Source organism: Somniosus microcephalus, chromosome 4 (assembly GCF_052327205.1).
Source record: "Somniosus microcephalus isolate GS21.2 chromosome 4, FLI_Smic_1.0, whole genome shotgun sequence".
NCBI lineage: Eukaryota > Metazoa > Chordata > Chondrichthyes > Squaliformes > Somniosidae > Somniosus > Somniosus microcephalus.
The window spans coordinates 156,464,179-156,488,238 of NC_140990.1; the positions used below are offsets into that span (position 1 = coordinate 156,464,179).

Below are 24,060 nucleotides of genomic sequence, written 5' to 3' on the forward strand. Positions count from 1 at the left end.
AGACTGGGCCAGGTTCACTATCCTGGAGCACAGAATGGGCCAGGGTCACTATCCTGGAGCACAGACTGGGCCAGGGTCACTATTGTGGAGCACAGACTGGGCCAGGGTCACTATCGTGGAGCACAGACTGGGCCAGGTCACTATCGTGGAGCACAGACTGGGCCAGAGTCACTATCCTGGAGCACAGACTGGGCCAGGGTCACTATCCTGGAGCACAGACTGGGCCAGGGTCACTATCCTGGAGCACAGACTGGGCCAGGGTCACTATCCTGGAGCACAGACTGGGCCAGGGTCACTATCGTGGTGCACAGACTGGGCCAGGGTCACTATCGTGGAGCACAGACTGGGCCAGGGTCACTATCCTGGAGGACAGAATGGGCCAGGGTCACTATCCTGGAGCACAGACTGGGCCAGGGTCACTATCCTGGGGCACAGACTGGGCCAGGGTCACTATCCTGGGGCACAGACTGGGCCAGGGTCACTATCCTGGAGCACAGACTGGGCCAGGGTCACTATCGTGGAGCACAGACTGGGCCAGGGTCACTATCCTGGAGCACAGACTGGGCCAGGGTCACTATCCTGGAGCACAGACTGGGCCAGGGTCACTATCATGGAGCACAGACTGGGCCAGGGTCACTATCCTGGAGCAAAGACTGGGCCAGGGTCACTATCGTGGAGCACAGACAGGGCCAGGGTCACTATCCCGGGGCACAGACTGGGCCAGGGTCACTATCCTGGAGCACAGACTGGGCCAGGGTCACTATCCTGGAGCACAGAATGGGCCAGGGTCACTATCCTGGAGCACAGACTGGGCCAGGGTCACTATCCTGGAGCACAGACTGGGCCAGGGTCACTATCCTGGAGCACAGACTGGGCCAGGGTCACGATCCTGGAGCACAGACTGGGCCAGGTTCACCATCCTGGAGCACAGAATGGGCCAGGTTCACCATCCTGGAGCACAGACTGGGCCAGGGTCACTACCCTGGAGCACAGACTGGGCCAGGGTCACTAACCTGGAGCACAGACTGGGCCAGGGTCACTATTCTGGAGCACAGACTGGGCCAGGGTCACTATCCTGGAGCACAGACTTTGCCAGGGTCACTGTCGTGGAGCACAGACTGGGCCAGGGTCACTATCCTGGAGCACTGACTGGGCCAGGGTCACGATCCTGGAGCGCAGAATGGGCCAGGGTCACTATCCTGGAGCACAGACTGGGCCAGGGTCACTATCGTGGAGCACAGACAGGGCCAGGGTCACTATCCTGGAGGACAGACTGGGCCAGGGTCACTATCCTGGAGCACAGACTGGGCCAGGGTCACTATCCTGGAGCACAGACTGGGCCAGGGTCACTATCGTGGAGCACAGACTGGGCCAGGGTCACTATCGTGGAGCACAGACTGGGCCAGGGTCACTATCCTGGAGCACAGACTGGGCCAGGGTCACTATCCTGGAGCACAGACTGGGCCAGGGTCACTATCCTAAAGCACAGACTGGGCCAGGGTCACTATCCTGGAGCACAGACTGGGCCAGGGTCACTATCCTGGAGCACAGACTGGGCCAGGGTCACTATCCTGGAGCACAGACTGGGCCCGGGTCACTATCCTGGAGCACAGACTGGGCCAGGGTCACTATCCTGGAGCACAGACTGGGCCAGGGTCACTATCCTGGAGCACAGACTGGGCCAGGGTCACGATCCTGGAGCACAGACTGGGCCAGGGTCACTGTCGTGGTGCACAGACTGGGCCAGGGTCACTATCGTGGAGCACAGACTGGGCCAGGGTCACTATCGTGGAGCACAGACTGGGCCAGGGTCACTATCCTGGAGGACAGAATGGGCCAGGGTCACTATCCTGGAGCACAGACTGGGCCAGGGTCACTATCCTGGGGCACAGACTGGGCCAGGGTCACTATCCTGGAGCACAGACTGGGCCAGGGTCACTATCGTGGAGCAAAGACTGGGCCAGGGTCACTATCCTGGAGCACAGACTGGGCCAGGGTCACTATCCTGGAGTACAGACTGGGCCAGGGTCACTATCCTGGAGCACAGACTGGGCCAGGGTCACTATCCTGGAGCACAGACTGGGCCAGGGCCACTATCATGGAGCACAGACCGGGCCAGGGTCACTATCCCGGGGCACAGACTGGGCCAGGGTCACTATCCCAGGGCACAGACTGGGCCAGGGTCACTATCCCGGAGCACAGATTGGGCCAGGGTCACTATCGTGGAGCACAGACTGGGCCAGGGTCACTATCCCGGGGCACAGACTGGGCCAGGGTCACTATCCCAGGGCACAGACTGGGCCAGGGTCACTATCCCGGGGCACAGACAGGGCCAGGGTCACTTTCCTGGAGCACAGACTGGGCCAGGGTCACTATTGTGGAGCACAGACTGGGCCAGGGTCACTATCCTGGGGCACAGACTGGGCCAGGGTCACTATCCCGGGGCCCAGACTGGGCCAGGTCACTATCGTGGAGCACAGACTGGGCCAGGGTCACTATTGTGGAGCACAGACTGGACCAGGGTCACTATTGTGGAGCACAGACTGGGCCAAGGTCACTATCATGGAGCACAGACTGGGCCAGGGTCACTATCATGGAGCACAGACTGGGCCAGGGTCACTATCCCGGGGCACAGACTGGGCCAGGGTCACTATCCCAGGGCACAGACTGGGCCAGGGTCACTATCCCGGAGCACAGATTGGGCCAGGGTCACTATCGTGGAGCACAGACTGGGCCAGGGTCACTATCCCGGGGAACAGACTGGGCCAGGGTCACTCTCTTGGAGCTGTTGAAGAAGAACAAGCTACTTGTTTGAGGTACCACAGAGTTACTGGAGCCAATGCGCAAACCAGCCCCAGTGAGAGTTGGTCGAGGAGGGGGCTGTTTTCCTTCGTGGGCAGTTCTGCGAGTTTTCTTGTTTGACGCAGTGGGCTGAAATTTGTTCTGAATTTTTTTTCCCCGCAGTGTGAACAACATCTCTTCTTTAGTGGATTTCCGATACTGTCAGAACATTACTGAGCTTTACCTCAGGAAGAACAATATTCAGTGTCTGGCAGAGATCTGCTACCTGAAGGGGCTGCACCGCCTACGAGTGCTGTGGTTGTCAGAAAACCCTTGCTGTGGGGCAGACCCTCACAAATACAGAATGACTGTCCTGCGGAACCTGCCACACCTGCAGAAGCTGGATAACCAAGGTACAGAAGCATTGGCTATGGCACCATTAAGCCGGATATATTTGCTAGCAGAATTTGTTTGTGACATTTGTTCAGGACTGGGGACTGGCATTACTCGCTCCCCAGAGCTACTGTAGTCAATGTCAGTCACTGAGAAGTTATTAACATACATTTTAATGAGTCTCTATCAGTGACTCTACATTGTGCTGATGAAATTGTTTGAAAGCTGATAGCAAGTTAGAAGTGTCCCTTGTATTTTTATAGAACCTCAGAATGTACTATACTGCAGAACCAGTACATTATATTCAAATGGTTAAAGGAGCTGCACTCTATCTAATCCGTGCTGTACCTACCCTGGGAGTGTTTGATGGGACAGTGAAGAGGGAGCTTTACTCTGTATCTTACTTATGCAGTACCTGCCCTTGGAGTGTCTGATAGGATTGTGTCCTTGAACCTGTTGTTGCTCTCGCATTCATTCCTACCTTTCTCGCAACTCCATGTTTGAACCCTTCAAATCAGGTTTCCGCCCGTGCCACAGTACTGAAACTGTCCTTATCCGAGTTAGAAATAACATTCTATGTGACTGTGATACAAAAAGCAAAATACTGTGGATGCTGGAAATCTGAAATAAAAACAGAAAATGCTGGAAATACTCAGCAGATCAGGCAGCATCTGTGGAGAGAGAAAGAGTTGTTTCTCACTCCACAGATGCTGCCTGACCTGCTGAGTATTTCCAGTATTCCCTGTTTTTATTTCCTATGACTGTGGCCATGGTGAACTATCTTTCTTCTCGACCTGTCTGCAGCCCTTGACACAGTTGACCACACCATCTTCCTTTTTTATTCATTCATGGGATGTGGGCATCTCTGGCAAGGCCAGCATTTATTGCCCATCCCTAATTGTCCTTGAGAAGGTGGTAGTGAACCGTCACCTTGAACAGCTGCAGTCTGTGTGGTGAAGGTACTCCCACAGTGCTGTTTAGTACACAGTTCCAGGATTTTGACCCAGCGACGATGAAGGAACGGCGATATACTTCCAAGTCAGGATAGTTTGTAACTTGGAGGGGAACATGGAGGTGGTAGTGTTCCCATGCACCTGCTGCCCTTGTCATTCTAGGTGGTAGAGGTCGCGTGTTTGGAAGGTGCTGTTGAAGATTCCTTGGCGAGTTGCTGCAGTACATCTTGTAGATGGTACACACTGCAGCCACGGTGCACTGGTGGTGGAGGGAGTGAATGTTTAAGGTGGTGGATGGGATGCCAATCAAGCGGGCTGCATTATCCTGGATGGTGTCGAGCTTCTTGAGTGTTATTGGAGCTGCACTTGTCCAGGCAAGTGGAGAGTATTCCATCACATTCCTGACTTGTGCCTTCTAGGTGGTGGAAAGGCTTTGGGGTGTCAGGAGGTGAGTCATTCATCGCAGAATACCCAGCTTCTGACCGGCTCTTATAGCCACAGTATTTATGTGGCTGGTCCAGGATGTTGATGATGGGCGATTTGACAATGGTAATGCCATTGAATGTCATGGGGAGGTGTCCTCCAATGCCTCCCCTCCGTTATCCAACTGGGTAGCACTGCCTTCTCTTGGTCCCATTCCTATCCAGCCAGTCGTAGTCAAATATTGTCTGATAACGCTCCTGTGAAGCATTGGGACATTTTTAGTACGTTAAAGGCGCTATATAAATGCGAGTTGTTATAAGGAGGACACAAATAACCTCCCAGAGATGTCGGGGAACATAGGGTCTAATGAGAGGGAGGAACTGAATGAAATCAGTATTTGTAGGGAAATGGAGTTAGGGAAATTGACGGGATTGAAAGCCAATAAATCCGCAGGGCCTGATAATCTACATCCTAGGGTACTTAAGGAAGTGGCCCTAGAAATAGTAGATGCATTGCTGGTCATCTTCCAAAATTCTATAGACTCTGGAACAGTACCCATGGATTGGAGGGTAGCTAATGTAACCCCACTATTTAAAAAAGGTGGTAGAGAGAAAACGGGGAATTATAGACTGGTAAGCCTGACATTGGTAGTGGGGAAAATGCTAGAGTCCATTATAAAAGATGTAATAGCAGAGCACTTGGAAAACAGTGGCAGGATCGGACAAAGTCAACATGGATTTACAAAAGGTAAATCGTGCTTGACTATTCTACTGGAATTTTTTGAGGATGTAACTGGTAGAATAGATAAGGGAGAACCAGTGGATGTGGTGTATTTGGACTTTCAGAAGGCTTTTGATAAGGTCCCGCATAAGAGATTAGCGTGCAAAGTTAAAGCACATGGGATTGGGGGTAAGGTACTGACTTGCATAGAGAACTGGTTGGCAGACAGGAAGCAAAGAGTTGGAATAAACGGGTCTTTTTCCGAGTGGCAGGCAGTGACTAGTGGGGTACCGCAGGAATTGGTGCTAGGACCCCAGTTCTTCACAATATATATAATGATCTAGACGAGGGAACTAGATGTAATATCACCAAGTTTACAGACGACACAAAGCTGGGTGGGCGTGTGTGCTGTGAGGAGGATGCAGAGAAACTCCAGTATGATTTGGACAGGTTGGGTGATTGGGCAGATGCAATATAACGTGGATAAATGCGAGGTTATCCACTTTGGTGGGAAAAACAGGAAGGCAGATTATTATCTGAACGACAATAGTTTGGGAAAAGGGGAAGTGCAATGAGACCTGGGTGTCCTTGTGCACCTGTCGCTGAAGGTAAGCATGCAGGTGCAGCAGGCGGTTAAGAAGGCAAATGGTATGTCGGCCTTCATAGCGAGAGGATTCGAGTACAGGAGCAAGGATGTCTTGCTGCAGTTGTACACGGCCTTGGTGAGACTACACCTTGAGTATTGTGTGCAGTTTTGGTCGCCTTATCTGAGGAAGGATGTTCTTGCCATGGAGGGAGTGCAGCGAAGATTCACCAGACTGATACCTGGGATGGCAGGAATGATGTTTGAAGAGAGATTGGGTCGATTGGGTTTATATTCGCTAGAGTTTAGAAGAATGAGAGGGGATCTCATTGAAACTTATAAAATTCTAACAGGACTTGACAGACTAGATGCAGGAAGGATGTTCCCGATGGTCGGGGAGTCCAGAACCAGGGTTTACAGTCTAAGGATAAGGGGTAAGCCATTTAGGACTGAGATGAGGAGGAATTTCTTCACCCAGAGAGTAGTGAACCTGTGGAATTCTCTACCACAGAAGGCAGTTGAGGCCAATTCATTAAATATATTCAAGAAGGAGTTAGATATATTTCTTAAGGCTAAAGGGATATGGGGAGAAAGCAGGGACAGGGTACTGAATTTGGATGATCAGCCATGATCTCATTAAATGGTGGAACAGGCTCGAGGGGCCGAATGGCCTACTCCTGCTCCTATCTTCTATGTTTCTATGTTGTATCTATCCTGTGCTGAACCTTCCCTGAGAGTGTTTGATGGGACAGTTCAGAGGGAGTTTTACTCTGTATCTAACCCGTGCTGTGCCAGCCCTGGGAGAGTTTGATGGGACAGTGTAGAGGGAGCTTTACTCTGTATCTAACCCATGCTGTACCTACTACATGCTTGAGGTCAGTTTTGTTACTCTAGTCAGTGGCTTACCTCTGGAGCACTCGGCTGTTGGGCCAGAATTTGTTGGTAAAAAGAAAGACTTAAAAGACTTGCATTTACAAAGCGCCTTTCATGAGCACCGGATGTCTCAAAGCGCTTTACAGCCAATTAAGTACTTTTTTTTAAGTGTAGTCACTGTTGTAATGTGGGAAACACGGAGCCAATTTGCACACAGCAAGCTCCCACAAACAGCAATCTGATGACCAGATAATCTTGTTTTTGTTATGTTGATTGAGGAATAATATTGGCCAGGACACTGGTGATAACTCCCCTGCTCGTCTTCGAAATAGTGTCTTGGGATCTTTTATGTCCACCTGAGAGAGCAGATGGGGCTTCGGTTTAACGTCTCATCCGAAAGACGGCACCACCGACAGTGCGGCACGCCCTCAGCACTGCACTGGAGTGTCAGTCTAGATTGATGTGCTCAGGTCCCTGGAGTGGGACTTGAACCCACAACCTTCTGATTCAGAGGCGAGGGTGCTGCCCACTGAGTCACAACTAACACGGTAAAATAAGGGTGAGTTTAATGATGCATGCCGTTATTGATGTGTACATCATCCAGCAATTTATGGTGAGGATGAGCTGCCCAGTGAGTTGCAAATCATCACAAATTGCTGGACCATTTGCGCCGCTCCACCATTAGCCTTACGAAAATGGCAGCTTGCCATCAACCTCCCTATAAGTTTCAAGAAATTGCTGCATTTGCACTGTTAAAACGAGTTAAACTTGCCACAGAAAGTTGGGGCTGGTACTTAATGATGTAAGGACCCTGTTAATGACTAGATTTATGTTCCTGCAATGCCAGTCAACCTCTCCAGCCCAGAAATCGAACAATTGAAACTAGAGTCTCATTCCTGCAGGTTGTAAATTGTTCCTGAGATTTTTCAAATTTAAAATTAATTTTTTTTCTTTTCCTTTTTTTTTCTCCCTCCCTTTTATTGCTCTTTCTGTACCCAATTTGACTCTAACTCGCCCTGTTTCTTTCTCTGTCATTCCGGTTTCTTTCTCGATCCTTAAATCTCATTGGTTAAGGAGATACACAGTTGGTCCCGTTGTTTATAAAAGTCCCAGATGCCCCATTGCCCTCGCCGTTATCAGCTCTCACTTCCAGCAATTTGTGGCGTAAATATTTTCGAGCTGGAAGGTGAGGGGAAAAAGTCTAGCTAACGTTTTGCCATTCAATTAGATCATGGATGATCTGTATCTTAACTCCATCTACCCGCCTTAGTCCCGTGACCTTTAATACTCTTGCCTAACAAAAATCTATCAATGTTGGTTTTGACATTTTTAATTGGCCCCCAGCCTCAACAGCTTTTTGAGGGGAAGAGTTCCAGATTTCCACTACCCTTTGTGTGGGGAAAAAGTGCTTTCTGACATCACCCCTGAATGGCCTAGCTGTAATTTTAAAGCTATGTCCCCTTGTCTGGTCTCTCCCACCAGAGGAAATAGCTTCTCTCTATCTACCCGATCAAATCCTTTAATCATCATCTTAAACACCTTCATTAGATCACCCCTTAATCTTCCATGTTCGAGGGAATACAAGCCTAGTCTATGCAATCTGTCCTCATAATGTAACCATTTTAGCCCCGATATCATTGTGGTCAATCTGCGCTGCTCCCCCTCCAAGGCCAATATCTCCTCCCTGAGGTGCGGTGCCCAGAACTGAACGCAGTGTCCAGATGGGGGTCTAACCAGAGCCCTGTACAGCTGGAGCATCACTTCCACCCCTCTTGTGTTCCAGCCCTCTTGAGATAAAGGCCATCATTTCGTTAGCCTTTTAAATTATGTTTTGTACCTGTTGACTAGCTTTTAGGGATTTCTGTACACGGACCCCTAAATCTCTCTGCTCATCCCCGTTCCTAACTTCTCGCCATTTAGAAAATACTCTGATCTATCTTTCTTGGGTCCTCATACTTTCCCACATTAAACTCCATCTGCCACAGTTTTGCCCACTCAATCTATCAATGCCCCTTTGTAAGTTTCTGCTCCCATCTACACTATTTACTGTGTCGCCTAACTTGGTGTCGTCAGCAAACTTGGATTATACAGCTCTCTATTGCTTCATCTAAGTCATTTATGAATATGGTGAAAAGCTGAGGCCCCAGTACAGATCCCTGAGGGACAACACCAGTCACATCCTGCCAATTTGAGTACAATTTGGCTCAGTTGGTAGCACTCTCGTCTGAGTCTTTTCACGACCAGCGGACGTCCCAAAGCGTTTTGCAGCCAATGAAGTACTTTTTGAAGTGTAGCCACTGTTGTAATGTAGGAGACGAGGCGCATAGCAATCTCACACAAACAGCAATGTGATAATGACCAGATAATCTGTTTGTGATGTTGATTGAGGGATAAATATTGGCCAGGACACCGGGGGTAACTCCCCTGCTCTTCTTCGAAATAGTGCCATGGGATCTTCTACGTCCACCTGAGAGGGCAGACGGGGCCTCGGATTAACGGCACCTACGACAGTGCAGCACTCCCTCAGCACTGCACTGGAGCGTCAGCCTAGATTTTTGTGCTCAAGTCTCTGTAGTGGGACTTGAACCCACAACTTTCAGAAGCGAGGATGCTACCAACTAAGCCACGGCTGTGGTTTGATGGTTCCCCTACTGATCGGGATCCAGTCTGGGAAGTCTGTATCGGTGTGTGGTCAGGACAGGATCAAGTTCAGCTGTGATGCACCCATTGTCTAGGGTCATATGGGAATGGTAGCATACTGGTTATGTTACTGGACTAGTAATCCAGAGGGAATTTAAATTCCCCAACTGCTAATGATCCCCATAGCAGTTGGGGAATTTTAATTCAGTTAATTAAATAAATCTGGAATAAAAAGCTAGTATCAGTAATGGTGACTATCAGATTGTTTGGTGACCAAACTATTAGATTGTCGTAAAAACCCATCTGGTTCACTAATGTTCTTTAGGGAAGGAAATCTGCTGTCCTTACCCGGTCTGGCCTATATGTGACTCCAGATCCACAGCAATGTAGTTGACTCTTAACTGCCCTCTGAAATGGCCGAGCAAGCCACTCAGTTGTAACAAAATGCTACAAAAAGCAGTAAGAAGAATAAAACTGGATGGACCACCCGGCATCGGCCTAGCCACCGGCTTCAGACACAAAAACGGCCCAGTCGACCCTGCAAAGTCCTCCTCTCTAACTTCTGGGGACTTGTGCCAAAATTGGGAGAGCTGTCCCACAGATTAGTCAAGCAACAGCCTGACATAGTCATACTCACAAAATCATACTTTTCAGCCAATTTCCCAGACTCCTCCATCACCATACCCAGGGATGAGTCCCACCAGCAGGACAGACCTACCAGAGGTGGCGGCACAGTGGTATACAGTTGGGAGGGAGTGGCCCTGGGAGTCCTCAATATTGACTCCAGACCGTATGAAGTCTCATGGCTTCAGGTCAAGCATGGGCAAGGAAACCTCTTGCTGATTACCACCTACCGCCCTCCCTCAGCTGATGAATCAACTTGTTGAAGAAGCACTGAGGATAGCAAGGGCACAGAATGTATTCTGGGTGAGGGACTTCAATGTCCATCACCAAGAGTGGCTCGGTAGCACTATTACTGACCAGCTGGCCAAGTCCTGAAGGACATAGCTGCCAGACTGGGCCTGCGACAGGTGGTGAGAGAACCAACACGGGAAAATCATACTTGACCTCATCCGCACCAATCTACCTGACGCAGATGCGTCTGTCCATGACCGCATTAGTAGCAGTGACCACCGCACAGTCCTTGTGGAGACTAAGTCCTGTCTTCACACTGAGGACACCCTCCATCGTGTTGTGTGGCACTACCACCGTTCTAAATGGGATAGATTCAGAACAGATCTAGCAGCTCAAAACTGGGCATCCATGAGGTGCTGTGGGCCATCAGCAGCAGCAGAATTGTATTCCACCACAATCTGTAACCTCATCGCCTGGCATAACCCTCACTCTACCATTACCACCAAGCCTGGTTCAATGAAGAGTGCAGAAGAGCATGCCAGGAGAAGCACCAGGTGTACCTAAAAATGAAGTGCCAACCAGGGAAGCTGCAACACCGGACTACATGCATGCTAAACAGTGGAAGCAGCATGCTATAGACAGCTAAGTGATCTCACAATCAATGGATCAGATCAAAGCTCTGCAGTCCTGCCACATCCAGTCTTGAATGGTGGTGGACAATTAAACAATGGGAGGTGGAGGCTCCATGAATATCCCCATCCTCAATGATGGCGGAGTGCAAAAGACAAGGTTGAAAAGTTTGCAACCACCTTCAGCCAGAAGTGCCGAGTGGATGATCCATATCGGCCTCCTCCTGAGGTCACCACCATTATAGAAGCCAGTCTTCAGCCAAGTTGATTCACTCCACGTGTTATCAAGAACTGGCTGAGCGCACTGGATACAGCAAAGGCTATGGGCCCCGACAACATCCTGGCTATCGTGCTGAAGACTTGTGCTCCAGAACTAGACAAGCCTTTAGCCAGGCTGTTCCAGTACAGCTACAACACTGGCATCTACCCAACAATGTGGAAAACTGCCCAGGTATGACCTGTCCACAAAAAGCAGGACAAATCCAATGGGGCCAATTACCGCCCCATCAGTCTACTCTCAATCATCAGCAAAGTGATGGTAGGTGTCGTTGACAGTGCTATCAAGCGGCACTTACTCACCAACAACCGTCTCGTCAATGCTCAGTTTGAGTTCCGCCAAGCCACTTGGCTGTAGACCTCATTACAGCTTTGGTCCAAGCATGGACAAAACAGCTGAATTCAAGAGGTGAGGTGAGAACGCCTGCCCTTGACATCAAGGCAGCATTTGACCAAGTGTGGCATCAAGGAGCCCTAGTAAAATTGAAGTCAATGGGAATCCGGGGGGAAACTCTCCACTGGCTGGAGTCATACCTAGCACAAAGGAACATGGTTGTGGTTGTTGGAGGTCAATCATCTCAGCCCCAGGACATTGCTGCAGGAGTCCCTCAGGGTAGTGTCCTAGGTTCAACCATCTTCAGCTGCTTTATCAATGACCTTCCCTCCATCATAAGGTCAGAAGTGGGGATGTTCGCTGAGGATTGCACAGTGTTCAGTTCCGTTCGCAACTCCTCAAATAATGAAGCAGTCCATGCCCGCATGCAGCAAGACCTGGACGACATTCAGGCTTGGGCTGATAAGTGGAAGTAACATTTGTGCCACACAAGTGTCGGGCAATGACCATCTCCAACAAGAGAGAGTCTAACCGCTGCCCCTTGACATTCAACGGCATTACCATCGCTGAATCCCCCAACATCAACATCCTGAGGGTAACCGTTGACCAGAAACTTAACTGGACCACATAAATACAGTGGCAACAGGAGCAGGTCATTCTGCGGCGAGTGTCTCGCCTCCTGACTCCCCAAAGTCTTTCCACCATCTATAAGGCACAAGTCAGGAGTGTGATGGAATACTCTCCACTTGTCTGGATGAGTGTAACTCCAACAACACTCAAGAAGTTCGACACCATCCAGGACAAAGCAGCCCATTTGATTGGCACTCCATCCACCTTAAACATTCATTCCCTCCACCACTGGTGCACCGTGGCTGCAGTGTGTACCATCTACAAGATGTACTGCAGCAACTTGCCAAGGCTTCTTCGACAGCACCTCCCAAACCCGCTACTTCTACCACCTAGAAGGACAAGGGCAGCAGGAGGATTGGAACACCATCACCTGCAAGTTCTCCCCCAAGTTACACACCATCCTGACTTGAAAATATATTGCTGTTCCTTCATCGTCGCTGGGTCAAACTCCTGGAACTCCCTCCCTAACAGCACTGTGGGTATACCTTCACCACACGGACTGCAGCGGTTCAAGAAGGTGGCTCACCACCACCTTTTCAATGGCAATTAGAGATGGGCAATAAATGCTGGCCTTGCCAGCGATGCCCACATCCCAGGAACCAATAAAAAGAACTATAGATGATGAATAGCTGAAGTACAGAGGGAAACGAGTGGCTTTGCCCAATATGAGTCAGCAGCTTTGAGTTGAGTAGAGGTGGGGGAAGGAAGATAAGACCCCAGTGTCCAGCAGTTAATGAAAGTTATTGAGCTGTTCTTACTGAGACTTTGTACTCCATCTGTTGTAGCGGTGACAGAGGAGGAGCTGGCTCAAGCTTTAGAGGATGGAGAAGAGATGGCTGCCATGCCAAGCAAAGAGCCTATAGAGCCAACAAACAACCACTCCAGGAGAGACTCCAGCACCTCTGAACCAAGCACCGAAACGGAAAGTGATCTCTTGAGCTTCAGAATGGAGGAAACAAAGTGAGGAAGGGGAAGGGTCGACTGAATGCGAGGACATAAAATCAGCAGGGTCAATTAACGGGTGCACTGTCACACATACATACATTTCTAAAAACCCAACGTGACATTTACCAAGGTGCTGCCAATACCAGGGCTAATTTAGTTGTGATGTAACCTGTTTCAAATGTTCAGTCCCAGATCTCTGGCAGGTTGTTTGCTCTACCTGAGGTTTTATACTGGAAGGTTTGTGTTCATTGAAGGAAAGGATGTTAGTGCTGGGGAATAGAACTCTTTCCCAATTCGGGGATCCATTGTTGGCATCAAGCATTCCAGGGTAAATATAGCACACTTAGACTCTACTCACCCACAACAAAGTACCTCAGCCCCAATTTTGGAAGAGCCCCCTTACTTCACTAGTGTGAATGCCCTATTGGACACACCACATCGTGTGGGCTCTTTCAGTGGGATTGTCAACTTATAGAATCATACAGCACAGGAGGCCATTTGGCCCATCGTGCCTGTGTCGGCTCTCTGAAAGGGCTACCAATTAGTCCCACTCCCCTGCTCTTTTCCCATAGCCCTGCAATTGTTTCCTTTTCAAGTATTTATCCAATTCCCTTTCGAAAGTTACTGTTGAATCTGCTTCCACCAACCTTTCAGGCAGTGAAGTCCAGATCATCATAACTCACTGCGTAAAAAAAAATTCACATCCTCTCCCCCCTGGCCTTTTGCCAATTACCTTAAATGTGTGTCCTCTGGTTACAGCCCCTTCTGCCTTAATCCCCAGTGGTGTCACATTAGGGGCAGATTTGTGCTATTGGCCTATGCCACTTAGGAGCTTAATTTCACACAGAAAATTCACAGCCAGTAGATAGAGGAAAGCTTCTTCACATCAGTTTGGGCTGGATTTGCATTTATATAGCCATTTAATGCAGGAAAGATTCTGAGGCACTTCACAGAGGAGAATGGGGACACCAAGCAGCTGTAAAAGAATGAAGGTGTGGAGAGAGTTCCTGAGCAGGGCCAGGAGGGCTGAAGGTTAAACCAGTTCCCATAGATTAAAGGCCAGTCTCGAATTCCCTACTCCCCAGTGGTTGACTGTGGTTCCAATGTTTCTACACAATGGGAGTGCAAGAATGGATCTTGACTACACAGTAAATTTGTAGTATCAGGAACCACTTGTGGACAGTGTTACTTTACCATTTGTAAATACCTTTGGGGGAAAAAAATATTTGCAGAATCATGTTGCAGAATATAGTATGTACCTGGCAATATCTATGTTGAGATTTTGCTATGGAGGGAACTTTACGCTGTATCTAACCCATGCTGTACCTGCCCTGGGAGTATTTCATGGGACAGTGTAGAGGGAGCTTTACTCTGTATCTAACCCGTGCTGTACCTGCCCTGGGAGTATTTCATGGGACAGTGTACTCTGTATCTAACCTGTGCTATACCTAATGGTCTGTAACTCTAGGAAATCACAGCCTGTTAACTGGTCAGGGAAGGGCCGATTCTCTGTCACTGGTCCCAGTTTTGCCTACATTCAAATGTAATTGAAGATTTCAGAGAAGGACAGGATTGCACAGTATTTACATGAGCTATTGACACTGAAGTCCTATCCAGATAACATGGATTTCTACTACAGTGGGTGCCCAGCGGGCAGTAACCAATTTAATTTAGCCATAATAACTGCATAGCCAAGCCCCTCTCAAAGAAACATTCTTATGGTTGTAGACAGGACAGGCCTCTGATCTTGGGTAGCATTTACTAATCCAACTGGTTTTCACTCTAGTAAAATCCGGGAAGAGCTTGGAATGAAACCACTGGGAAGAGACAAATTCTCCTCCTCTATTGCAGTGAAGGAACCAAATACCAGCAACAGCACCAGAAGGGTGAGTACAATACTTACTGTGATAGAATCCTGGAATGATAGAGTCTTACAGCACACGAGGCCATTTAGCCCATCTTTGAAAGAGCTACCAATTAGTCCCACTCCCCTGCTCTTCAAATCAAATCAAATCAAATCAAATCAACTTTTATTGTCATTGTTAGTGCACAAGTGCAGTACAACGAAATGTAGGCTTGCGGCTCCCGAGAGTGTACAATTTGGATTAGGACACTTAAACATTTCAACATACATTTGTACGTATATATTAGCATAAATAAATATGACCATAATAAAGTGCATCGGCAGATGTGCAGGCTTTAGTGTTTATTTGTGGAGTTCAGTAGGATGACAGCCCTGGGAAAGAAGCTGTTCCTAAATCTGGTCGTACGGGTGCGAATGCATCTGTAGCGTCTTCCAGATGGTAGGAGGGCGAACAGACTGTGGCTGGGGTGGGTAGGGTCTTTGATGATGGACCGTGCCCTCCGTAGGCAGCGTTTCTGATATATATGTTCTATGGTCGGTAGCCGGGTGCCGGTAATGCGTTGGGCAGTTTTGACTACCCGCTGCAGGGCTTTCCGGTCATGGGAGCTACAGCTGCCGTACCATACCGTGATACAGTTTGTCAGGATGCTCTCTATAGTGCAGCGGTAGAAGTTAGAGAGGATCAGGGGTGACAGATTACATCCCTTCAGCCTCCTCAAGAAATATAGGCGCTGCTGGGCCTTCTTCACCAGAGAGGAGGTGTTGAGGGACCAGGAGAGGTCTTCCGTGATGTGGACTCCGAGGAACTTAAAGCTGGCCACCCTTTCCACCTCCGCCCCATTGATGTGGATGGGGGTGTGACTTCCGCCTTTGGACTTCCTGAAGTCCACGATTATTTCCTTTGTTTTCTTGGTGTTAAGGGCCAGGTTGTTGTCGGCGCACCACTTCACGAGATGCTGGACCTCCTCCCTGTAGGTTCTCTGTAGGTTCTCTCATCATTGTTGGTGATCTGGCCTACTACCGTGGTGTCATCTGCAAACTTGATGATGGTGTTGGAACCATTAACAGCCACACAGTCGTGGGTGAAGAGGGAGTAGAGGAGGGGGCTCAGCACACATCCTTGTGGGGCCCCCGTGTTCAGGGTCGGGGGGGGGGGGGGGGGAGGTGTGGTTACCTAATTTGACAGACTGGGGTCTGTTTGTTAGGAAGTCCAGGGTCCAGTTGCAGAGGGAAGTGTTCAGGCCAAGAGTTTGGAGTTTGGTGACCAGCTTGTTGGGGACGATAGTGTTGAATGCTGAGCTGTAGTCTATAAACAACATTCTGATGTAGGTCTCCTTACCATCTAGGTGATTCAGTGCCGAGTGTAGAGCAGTTGTGATTGCATCCTCCGTTGATCTGTTTGCCCGATAGGCAAACTGGTGTTGGTCAAGGGAGGCAGGAACACTGGCTTTGATGTGGGCTAAGACCAGTCTCTCGCAACACTTCATTATGATGGGTGTGAGTGCGACAGGTCGATAGTCGTTCAGACACGTCACAGCCGCTTGTTTAGGCACAGGAATGATGGTGGCGGTCTTGAAGCATGTAGGGACTACTGCCTGGGCCAATGACAGGTTGAAGATGGCGGTGAAGACATCAGCCAGCTGATCAGCACATTCCTTTGAGTACTCGTCCAGGGATGCTATCCGGTCCAGTAGCCTTTCGTGTGTTCACTCTGCGTAGAGCGCCCCTTACGTCGGAGGTCGACAGAGTGAGCACCTGGTCTTCCGGGGGTGGCAAGGCTTTGGTAGCCGGCTCCTTGTTGTCCCTGTCGAAGTGAGCGTAGAAGTTGTTAAGCTCCTCCGGAAGGGAGGCGTCGCTGACCGGGGGATTGGTGTTTTTGCCCTTGTAGTCAGTGATGGACTGGATGCCTTGCCACATGCGCCGGGGGTCCGAGTTGTTGCGGAAGTGATCCTCTATCCGCAGTGTCTGTTTCCATTTGGCAGTCCTGATACCCTTTTTTAGGTTGGTCCTAGCTGCTCTGTAAGCCGCCGCGTCGCCAGATTTAAATGCTGCGTCGTGTGCTTTCAACAGTGAGCGGACCTCTCCGTTCATCCAGGGTTTCTGGTTGGGGTATGACCTGATATTTTTGTGGGTCGTGACGACCTCGACGCAGCTGTTGATGTAGAATAGCACTGTGGATGCGTATTCCTCGATGTCATTGTGGGCAAACATGCCCCAATCAGTGCGTTCGAAGCAATTCTGAAGCTCCGATACTGCCCCCTCTGGCCATACTTTCACTGCTCTCATTGATGTTCTCTCTCTTTTGATGAGCGGTTTGTATGCCGGGGCTAGAAACAGGGAGAGGTGGTCAGACTTCCCAAGGTGGGGGCAGGGAATGGCCTTGTAAGCGTCTACAATGCTCGTGTAGAATTGATCCAGTGTGTTCTCCCCTCTTGTGGGGCAGGAGACATTCTGGTGGAATTTCGGTAGTACAGTTTTTAGGTTTGTGTGATTTGAAGTCCCCCGCGACGATAAAAGCTCCGTCTGGGTGCGCAGTTTGTTGTTCGCTGATGGCCCTGTAGAGGTCCTTCAGTGCTAGTTTGGCATTAGCGTGTGGTGGGATGTAGACCGCAGTGATGATAACATTCATGAATTCCCGAGGCAGGTAGAAGGGTCTGCACCTTACCATGAGGAATTCCAAATCAGCCCTGAAAATTTTTCCCCTTCAAGTATTTATCCAATTCCCTTTTGTAAGTTATTATTGTATCTGCTTCCACCACCCTTTCAGGCAGTGCATTCCACAGCGCTGTGCTTTTTAAAAAAAATAAAAAAAAATAAAAAAAAATCCTCATGTCGCCTCTGGTTCTTTTGCCAATCAGCTTAAATCTGTGTCCTCTGGTTACCGACCCTTCTGCCACTGGAAACAGTTTCTCCTTAGGTACTCTAAAAATCCTTCATGATTTTGAACACCTTCAAAGACTTTACATAGGATTACATAGGATATACGGCACAGAAACAGGCCATTCGGCCCAACCAGTCCATGCCGGCATTTGTGCTCCACATGAACCTCCTCCCATCTTTCCTCATCTAAATCTATCAGCATAACCCTCTATTCCCTTTTCCCTCATATGCTTGTCTAGCCTCCCCTTAAATGTGTCTATTATCCCTGTGGTAGCAAGTTCCACATTCTCACCACTCTCTGGGTAAAGAAGTTTCTTCTGAATTCCCTATTGGATTTCTTGGTGACTATCTTATATTGATGGCCTCTAGCTATGCTCTTTCCCACAAGTGGAAACATTCTCTCTCTATCCACTCTATCAAAACCTTTCAGAATTTTAAAGACCTCTATTAGGTCACCCCTCAGCCTTTTTTCCAGAGAAAAGAGACCCAGCCTGTTCATCCTTTCCTGATATGTATACCTTTGCATTTCTGGTATCATCCTTGTAAATCTTCTCTGCACCCTCTCCAGTGCCTCTTTATAATATGGTGACCAGAACTGTACGCAGTACTCAAGTGTGGTCTAACCAAGGTTCGATACAGGTTTAGCATAACTTCACTACTTTTCAATTCTATCCCTCTAGAAATAAACCCTAGTGCTTGGTTTGCTTTTTTTATAGCCTTGTTAACCTGTGTCGTGACTTTTAGTGATTTGTGTATTTATGCTCCTCGATCCCTTTATTCCTCTACCCCACCTAGTCTCGCACCCGCCAAGTGATAAGTGACCTCCCTATTCTTCCTACCAAAATGTAATACCTCACATTTATCTGTGTTGAACTTCATTTGCCAATTATATGCCCATTCTGCAAGTTTATTAATGTCCTCCTGTAATTTGTTGCAGTCCTCCTCAGTATTGACTAACCCCCCCCCCCCCCAATTTGGTGTCATCCGCAAATTTAGAAATTGTGTTTTTGATTCCTATGTCTAAATCGTTAATGAAAATTGTGAACAGCAGTGGTCCCAACACTGATCCTTGTGGAACACCACCAGTCACCTTCTGCCACGGTGAATAGCCACCCTTTACTCCTACTCTCTGCTTTCTGTCCTGAAGCCAGCCAGCAATCCATTCTGCTACTTGTTCCCTGATTCCGCATTCTCTGACCTTGTTCATCAGTCTATTATGGGGTACCTTATCAAAGGTCTTTTGAAAATCCAAATAAATTACATCTACTGCATTACCATTGTCTACTCTCTCTGTTACCTCTCCAAAAATTTCAATAAGATTGGTCAAGTAAGACTTCCCTTTTGTGGAATCCATTGTTAAGGAAGTTGACATGAACCTTGTCATTCATGTGGAAATGACTTTTGAAATAATACTGGGCGGCCTGCTGGTGGCGCTGTCCAGGGAGAGTATAAATACTCGGGCATGGGCCCAGCTTACTCAGGACATTCTTTAACAGGAACTAGTGAAGGACACAACTAGACTTCCATGTTGTAAAACAGTTGATTAAATTGACGTAAGAAAACTACTAGACACTTGAAAGCTTTGTTTAACGCTTAGACCAAGTGCCTAGTAGTTTTCTTACATCAGAAGTGGTATTAAGTCACTTAGAAAATCACAATATGATTAGGCAGAGTCAGCATGGTTTTATGAAAGTGAAATCATGTTTGACAAATTTATTATAGTTTTTTGAGGATGTAACTAGCAGGGTAGATAAAGGGGAACCAGTGGATGTAGTATATTTGGATTTCCAAAAGGCATTCGATAAGGTGCCACATAAAAGGTTATTACACAAGATTAGGGCTCATGGGGTTGGGGGTAATATACTGGCATGGAGAGAGGATTGGTTAATGGACAGAAAACAGAGAGTAGGGATAAACGGATCTTTTTCAGGTTGGCAGGTTGTAACTAGTGAGCTGCCACAAGGATCAGTGTTGGGGCCTCAGCTATTTACAATCTATATTAATGACCTAGATGAAGGGACCGAGTGTAATGTATCCAAGTTTGCTGATGATACAAAGCTAGGTGGGACAGTAAGCTGTGAGGAGTACACAGAGACTGCAAAGGGATATAGATAGACTAAGTGAGTGGGCAGTAAGGTGGCAGATGGAGTATAATGTAGGGAAATGTGAGGTTATTCACTTTGGTAGGAAGAATAGAAAAACAGATTATTTAAATGGTGAGAAATTTTCAAATGCTGGTGTCCAGAGAGATTTGGGTGTCCTCATGCAAGAAAAACAGAAAGCTAGCATGCAGGTACAGCAAGCAATAAGGAAGGCAAATGGCATGTTGACCTTTATTGTAAGGGGGTTGGAGTATAAGAGTAAGAAAGTCTTGCTACAATTGTACAGAGCCTTGGTGAGACCACACCTGGAGTACTGTGCTCAGTTTCGGTCTCCTTATCTAAGGAAGGACATACTTGCCTAGGAGGCGGTGCAATGAAGGTTCACTAGATTGATTCCTGGGATGAGAGGGCTGTCCTATGATGAGAGATTGTGTAGAATGGGCCGATACTCTCTGGAGTTTAGAAGAATGAGAGGTGATCTCATTGAAACATACAAGATTCTGAAGGGGATTGACAGGGTAGATGCTGAGAGGTTGTTTCCCCTGGCTGGAGTGTCTAGAACTAGGGGGCATAGTCTTAGGCTAAGGGGTAAGTAGGCCATTTAAGACTGAGATGAGGAGGAATTTCTTCACTCAGAGGATTGTGAATCTTTGTAATTCTCTGCCCCAGAGGGCTGTGAATGTTGAGTCTTTGAGTATATTCAAGGCTGAGCTAGATAGATTTTTGGACTCTAGGGGAATCGAGGGATATGGAGATCGGGCGCGGGAAAGTAGAGTTGAGGTCAATGATCAGCCATGATCTTATTGAATGGCGGACCAGGCTCGAGGGGCCGTATGGCCTACTCTTGCTCTTATTTCTTATGTTCTTATGAAATCCATGTTGACTATTCATTATTATATTTTTGGTTTCTAGATGTTCTTCTATTTTCTCCTTTAGTAGGGATTCCATTATTTCTCCTACCACCGATGTTAAGCTGACTGGTCTATAATTCCCTGGACATGTTCTATCCCCCTTCTTAAATATCAGTATTACGTTAGCTATCCGCCAGTCCTCTGGTACTATACCTTTTTCTAACAAATTATTAAATATGCGTAGTATTGCCTCTGCTATCTCCTCCCTAGATTCTTTTAAAATGCGTGGATGCAATCCATCGGGACCAGGAGTTTGATCCTCTTGAGTTTGACTAATTAATTTAATATATCTTTTTTATTTTAAATGCACTTATCTCATTAGTAATCTCATCATCCAATGTCACCTGTTCTATCTCCCTGGTAAATACTGAAGCAAAATAATTATTTAATATTTCTGCCATCTCTCTGTCCATACCTGTGGTATTATCCTGACTATCTAGGGTTGCAAAATTCCATGAATTTTTAAAAGAGGAAACTTTCCATGGGAATTTTCAGGAATTTTGGGAATTTATAGGAATTTTGAGTTTTTTTGCACATTGATGGTTTTTGTCTCTGACCCTTATATTATCTTTGTCATCAAAATAGACATACTGTTCCATAGAAATAAAAACAGGCTTTCAAAACTTTATTTAGGTTATAATTTTGAACTTTATTGAACCCCCACAAAAAATACCCATCTAAAATAAAATAAAAAGAGCGTCAGCTTATTTAGCCTGTAATTTGTCCTTATTTTGTCCCTTTGAGTCTTCTACCCATCATTGCTCCTCCTGATTCTCTGGCTCTGACGTGTCCATTTCCTCCTCTGTGTCACTGTCTAGCTGTGTGGTGGACACTTCTGTATCTGGCTCAATAAGTTGTAGGTTCGCCCGGATAGCCATCAGTTTCTCCACTCTCTTGTTAGTCAGCCTGTTGCGCACCTTTGTATGCGTGTTCCCAAAAAGTGACCAGTTTCGTTCAGAGGCCGCTGATGAAGGTGGGATTTGGAGTATCCCCGATGCAATGGGTGACAGGGCCTCAGATGCACAAAGTCCCTTCCACCAGGTATGTGCACTGATATGCTTGCATGATTCCCATATCCCATCCCCATTCCAAAGACCTTGCTTGGTAGAGAACTTTGCCAGACTTCCCAGAACTTTGCCCACGTCCAGATTGAGGTGGCATGAGAGGGTAGAAATCACACTGTAAGCACTGTTGATCTGTTCTCCAGAAAGTATTGGTCTCCCAACATGCTTTGGGTCCAGCATGTATGCTGCAGCATGAATTGGCTTGACACACAATTCTTGACGCGTCTGTATGAATTGAACAATTGCCTTCTCCTCTGCTTTGAGCAGCAGGGATGTGGGTAGGGCAATGCTGATTTGTTCTTTTAAATCAGCAAAAAGCCCGAGAACATCTGACAAGACAGCGTCATCTCCTTCAATCTGAGCAATTGCAGATGCTACTGGTGAGAGTAGTTTAAGGCTGCTAACCACTCTCTCCCAAAACACATCATCCAGCAGTATGGTGGTTTCCATATCCCCAGACTGGGATATTGCCATTTCTTGCAGCGACTCCTTACCCTCCAGAAGGCTGTTGTACATTATGACAATGCCACCCCATCTAGTGTTGCTGGGCAGCTTCAGTGTGGTGTTCTTGTTCTTTGTTGTTTGCTTGGAGTTGTAGGTTGCTGCAACTACCTGTTTTCCCCTGACATTCTTAACAATGTGCTTGGCTCTCTTGTACAGTGTTTCCATGGTTCTCAAACCCATGATGCCCTTGAGGAGCAGGTTGAGCCCATGAGCTGCGCACCCAATAGACGTAATATGAGGGTAGGCCTCCTCCACTTGAGCCCAAGTAGCCTTCATATTCGCAGCATTGTCAGTAACTACTGCAAAGACCTTTTGTGATCCAAGATCATTGATGACCGCTTTCAGCTCATCAGCAATGTATGTGCCTGTGTGTCTGTTGTCCCTTGTGTCTGTGCTCTTGAAGAACACTGGGAGAGGAGTGGAGACAATGTAGTTTATGATGCCCTCCCCTCGTACATTTGACCACCCATCTGAGATAACTGCAACACAGTCTGCCATCTCTGTCGTTTCTTTGAGCTTTCCTTGGACTCTGTGGGAGGACAGTATGCAGGGCGAATAACATTGAAAAATCTCTTCCAGTACACATTGGCTGTGAGCATGAGGGGTGAGCCTGTCGCATATACAGTTCGAGCAAGGCACTCTTCTGGCTATGGTTATCCATTGTATCAAAGAACCTTCCAAGTGGGCCAGGAGTTGCTGATAAGGAGCCTGATGCTGAATGTGAACCATCATCTTCTTGAATGGAAGCAGAGGAACTCTGGGCTGACTGCTGTGAGCTTTGAGTGAAGTTGTTGCATTTGGATAAATGCTGCTGCATCTTTGTGGCATTCTTTACATATGGCTTTGTACAGTGTTTGTACATGTACACAGTCTTTCCATCTTTAATGCCTGGGGTAAAATGCTTCCACACATCCGACGGTAAATGTGGCATTGTTCTATGCAGAGAAATAAAGGGCATTCATCTCTGTGTCGAACTGCGGTCGATCAGCACGATTGCAACAGGGTGAGTAAATTTTTCCTGATGCTCCATGTGATGGAAGCATGACCTGTGCATGCACGACACTACATCACCAATAGAGGGAGCTAATCGCTCATCCACTCATCCAACCAATCAGGACACATTTGTTCACAGTCACACACAAAACTTGTAATTATTAAAACAAGCCAAGTAAGAAGATAAACATATATTGATTAGAAATTCCTTAATAATTAAGATTCCATCTCTGTTAGTAATTTTAAGAGAGGACCTGTGGGAAAAAAAATGAAAGAAATACAAAAAAAAACAATATTATGCTAGCATGTGCTTTTTTGGGCAAAATTCCCAAGCTAAACTTCCCATGGAAAATTTCCAGAAATTTACCGAAAACTTTCCACCCCTTCGCAACCCTATGACTATTCCTTAATGGCCCTATTCCCATCCCAAACTTCCTTTTTTTATTGATGTGCCTATAAAATATTTTACAATTTTGTTTTATGTTCCTTGATAATTTAATTTCATAGTTCCTCTTTGCCTCCCTAATCTTTTTTGACTTCTCTCTTAATCTTTTCGTATTCTCTCTTATCATGCACTCCCCTGCTGTCTGTGTACTTAATATATGCCTCTTTCCTTACCCTCAATTGTTCCCTTATGGGTTTATTCATCCATGAAGTTTCATTATTGTTTAGTTTGTTCTTTCCATTTAGCAGAATATATTTTTCCT

The 24,060-nt window shown here is 47.4% G+C and overlaps 1 protein-coding gene across 1 annotated transcript in view; it reads left to right on the forward strand.

Moving 5' to 3' along the window:
* cfap410 (cilia and flagella associated protein 410) overlaps positions 1-24,060 on the forward strand; it is a 104,745-nt gene that overhangs the window by 66,484 nt on the left and 14,201 nt on the right. Inside the window, exons 4-6 of the mRNA XM_085985385.1 lie at positions 2,965-3,194; positions 12,876-13,050; positions 14,822-14,921. Of these exons, the coding sequence (XP_085841511.1) occupies positions 2,965-3,194; positions 12,876-13,050; positions 14,822-14,921 (505 nt within the window). The remainder of the gene's footprint in view (positions 1-2,964; positions 3,195-12,875; positions 13,051-14,821; positions 14,922-24,060) is intronic.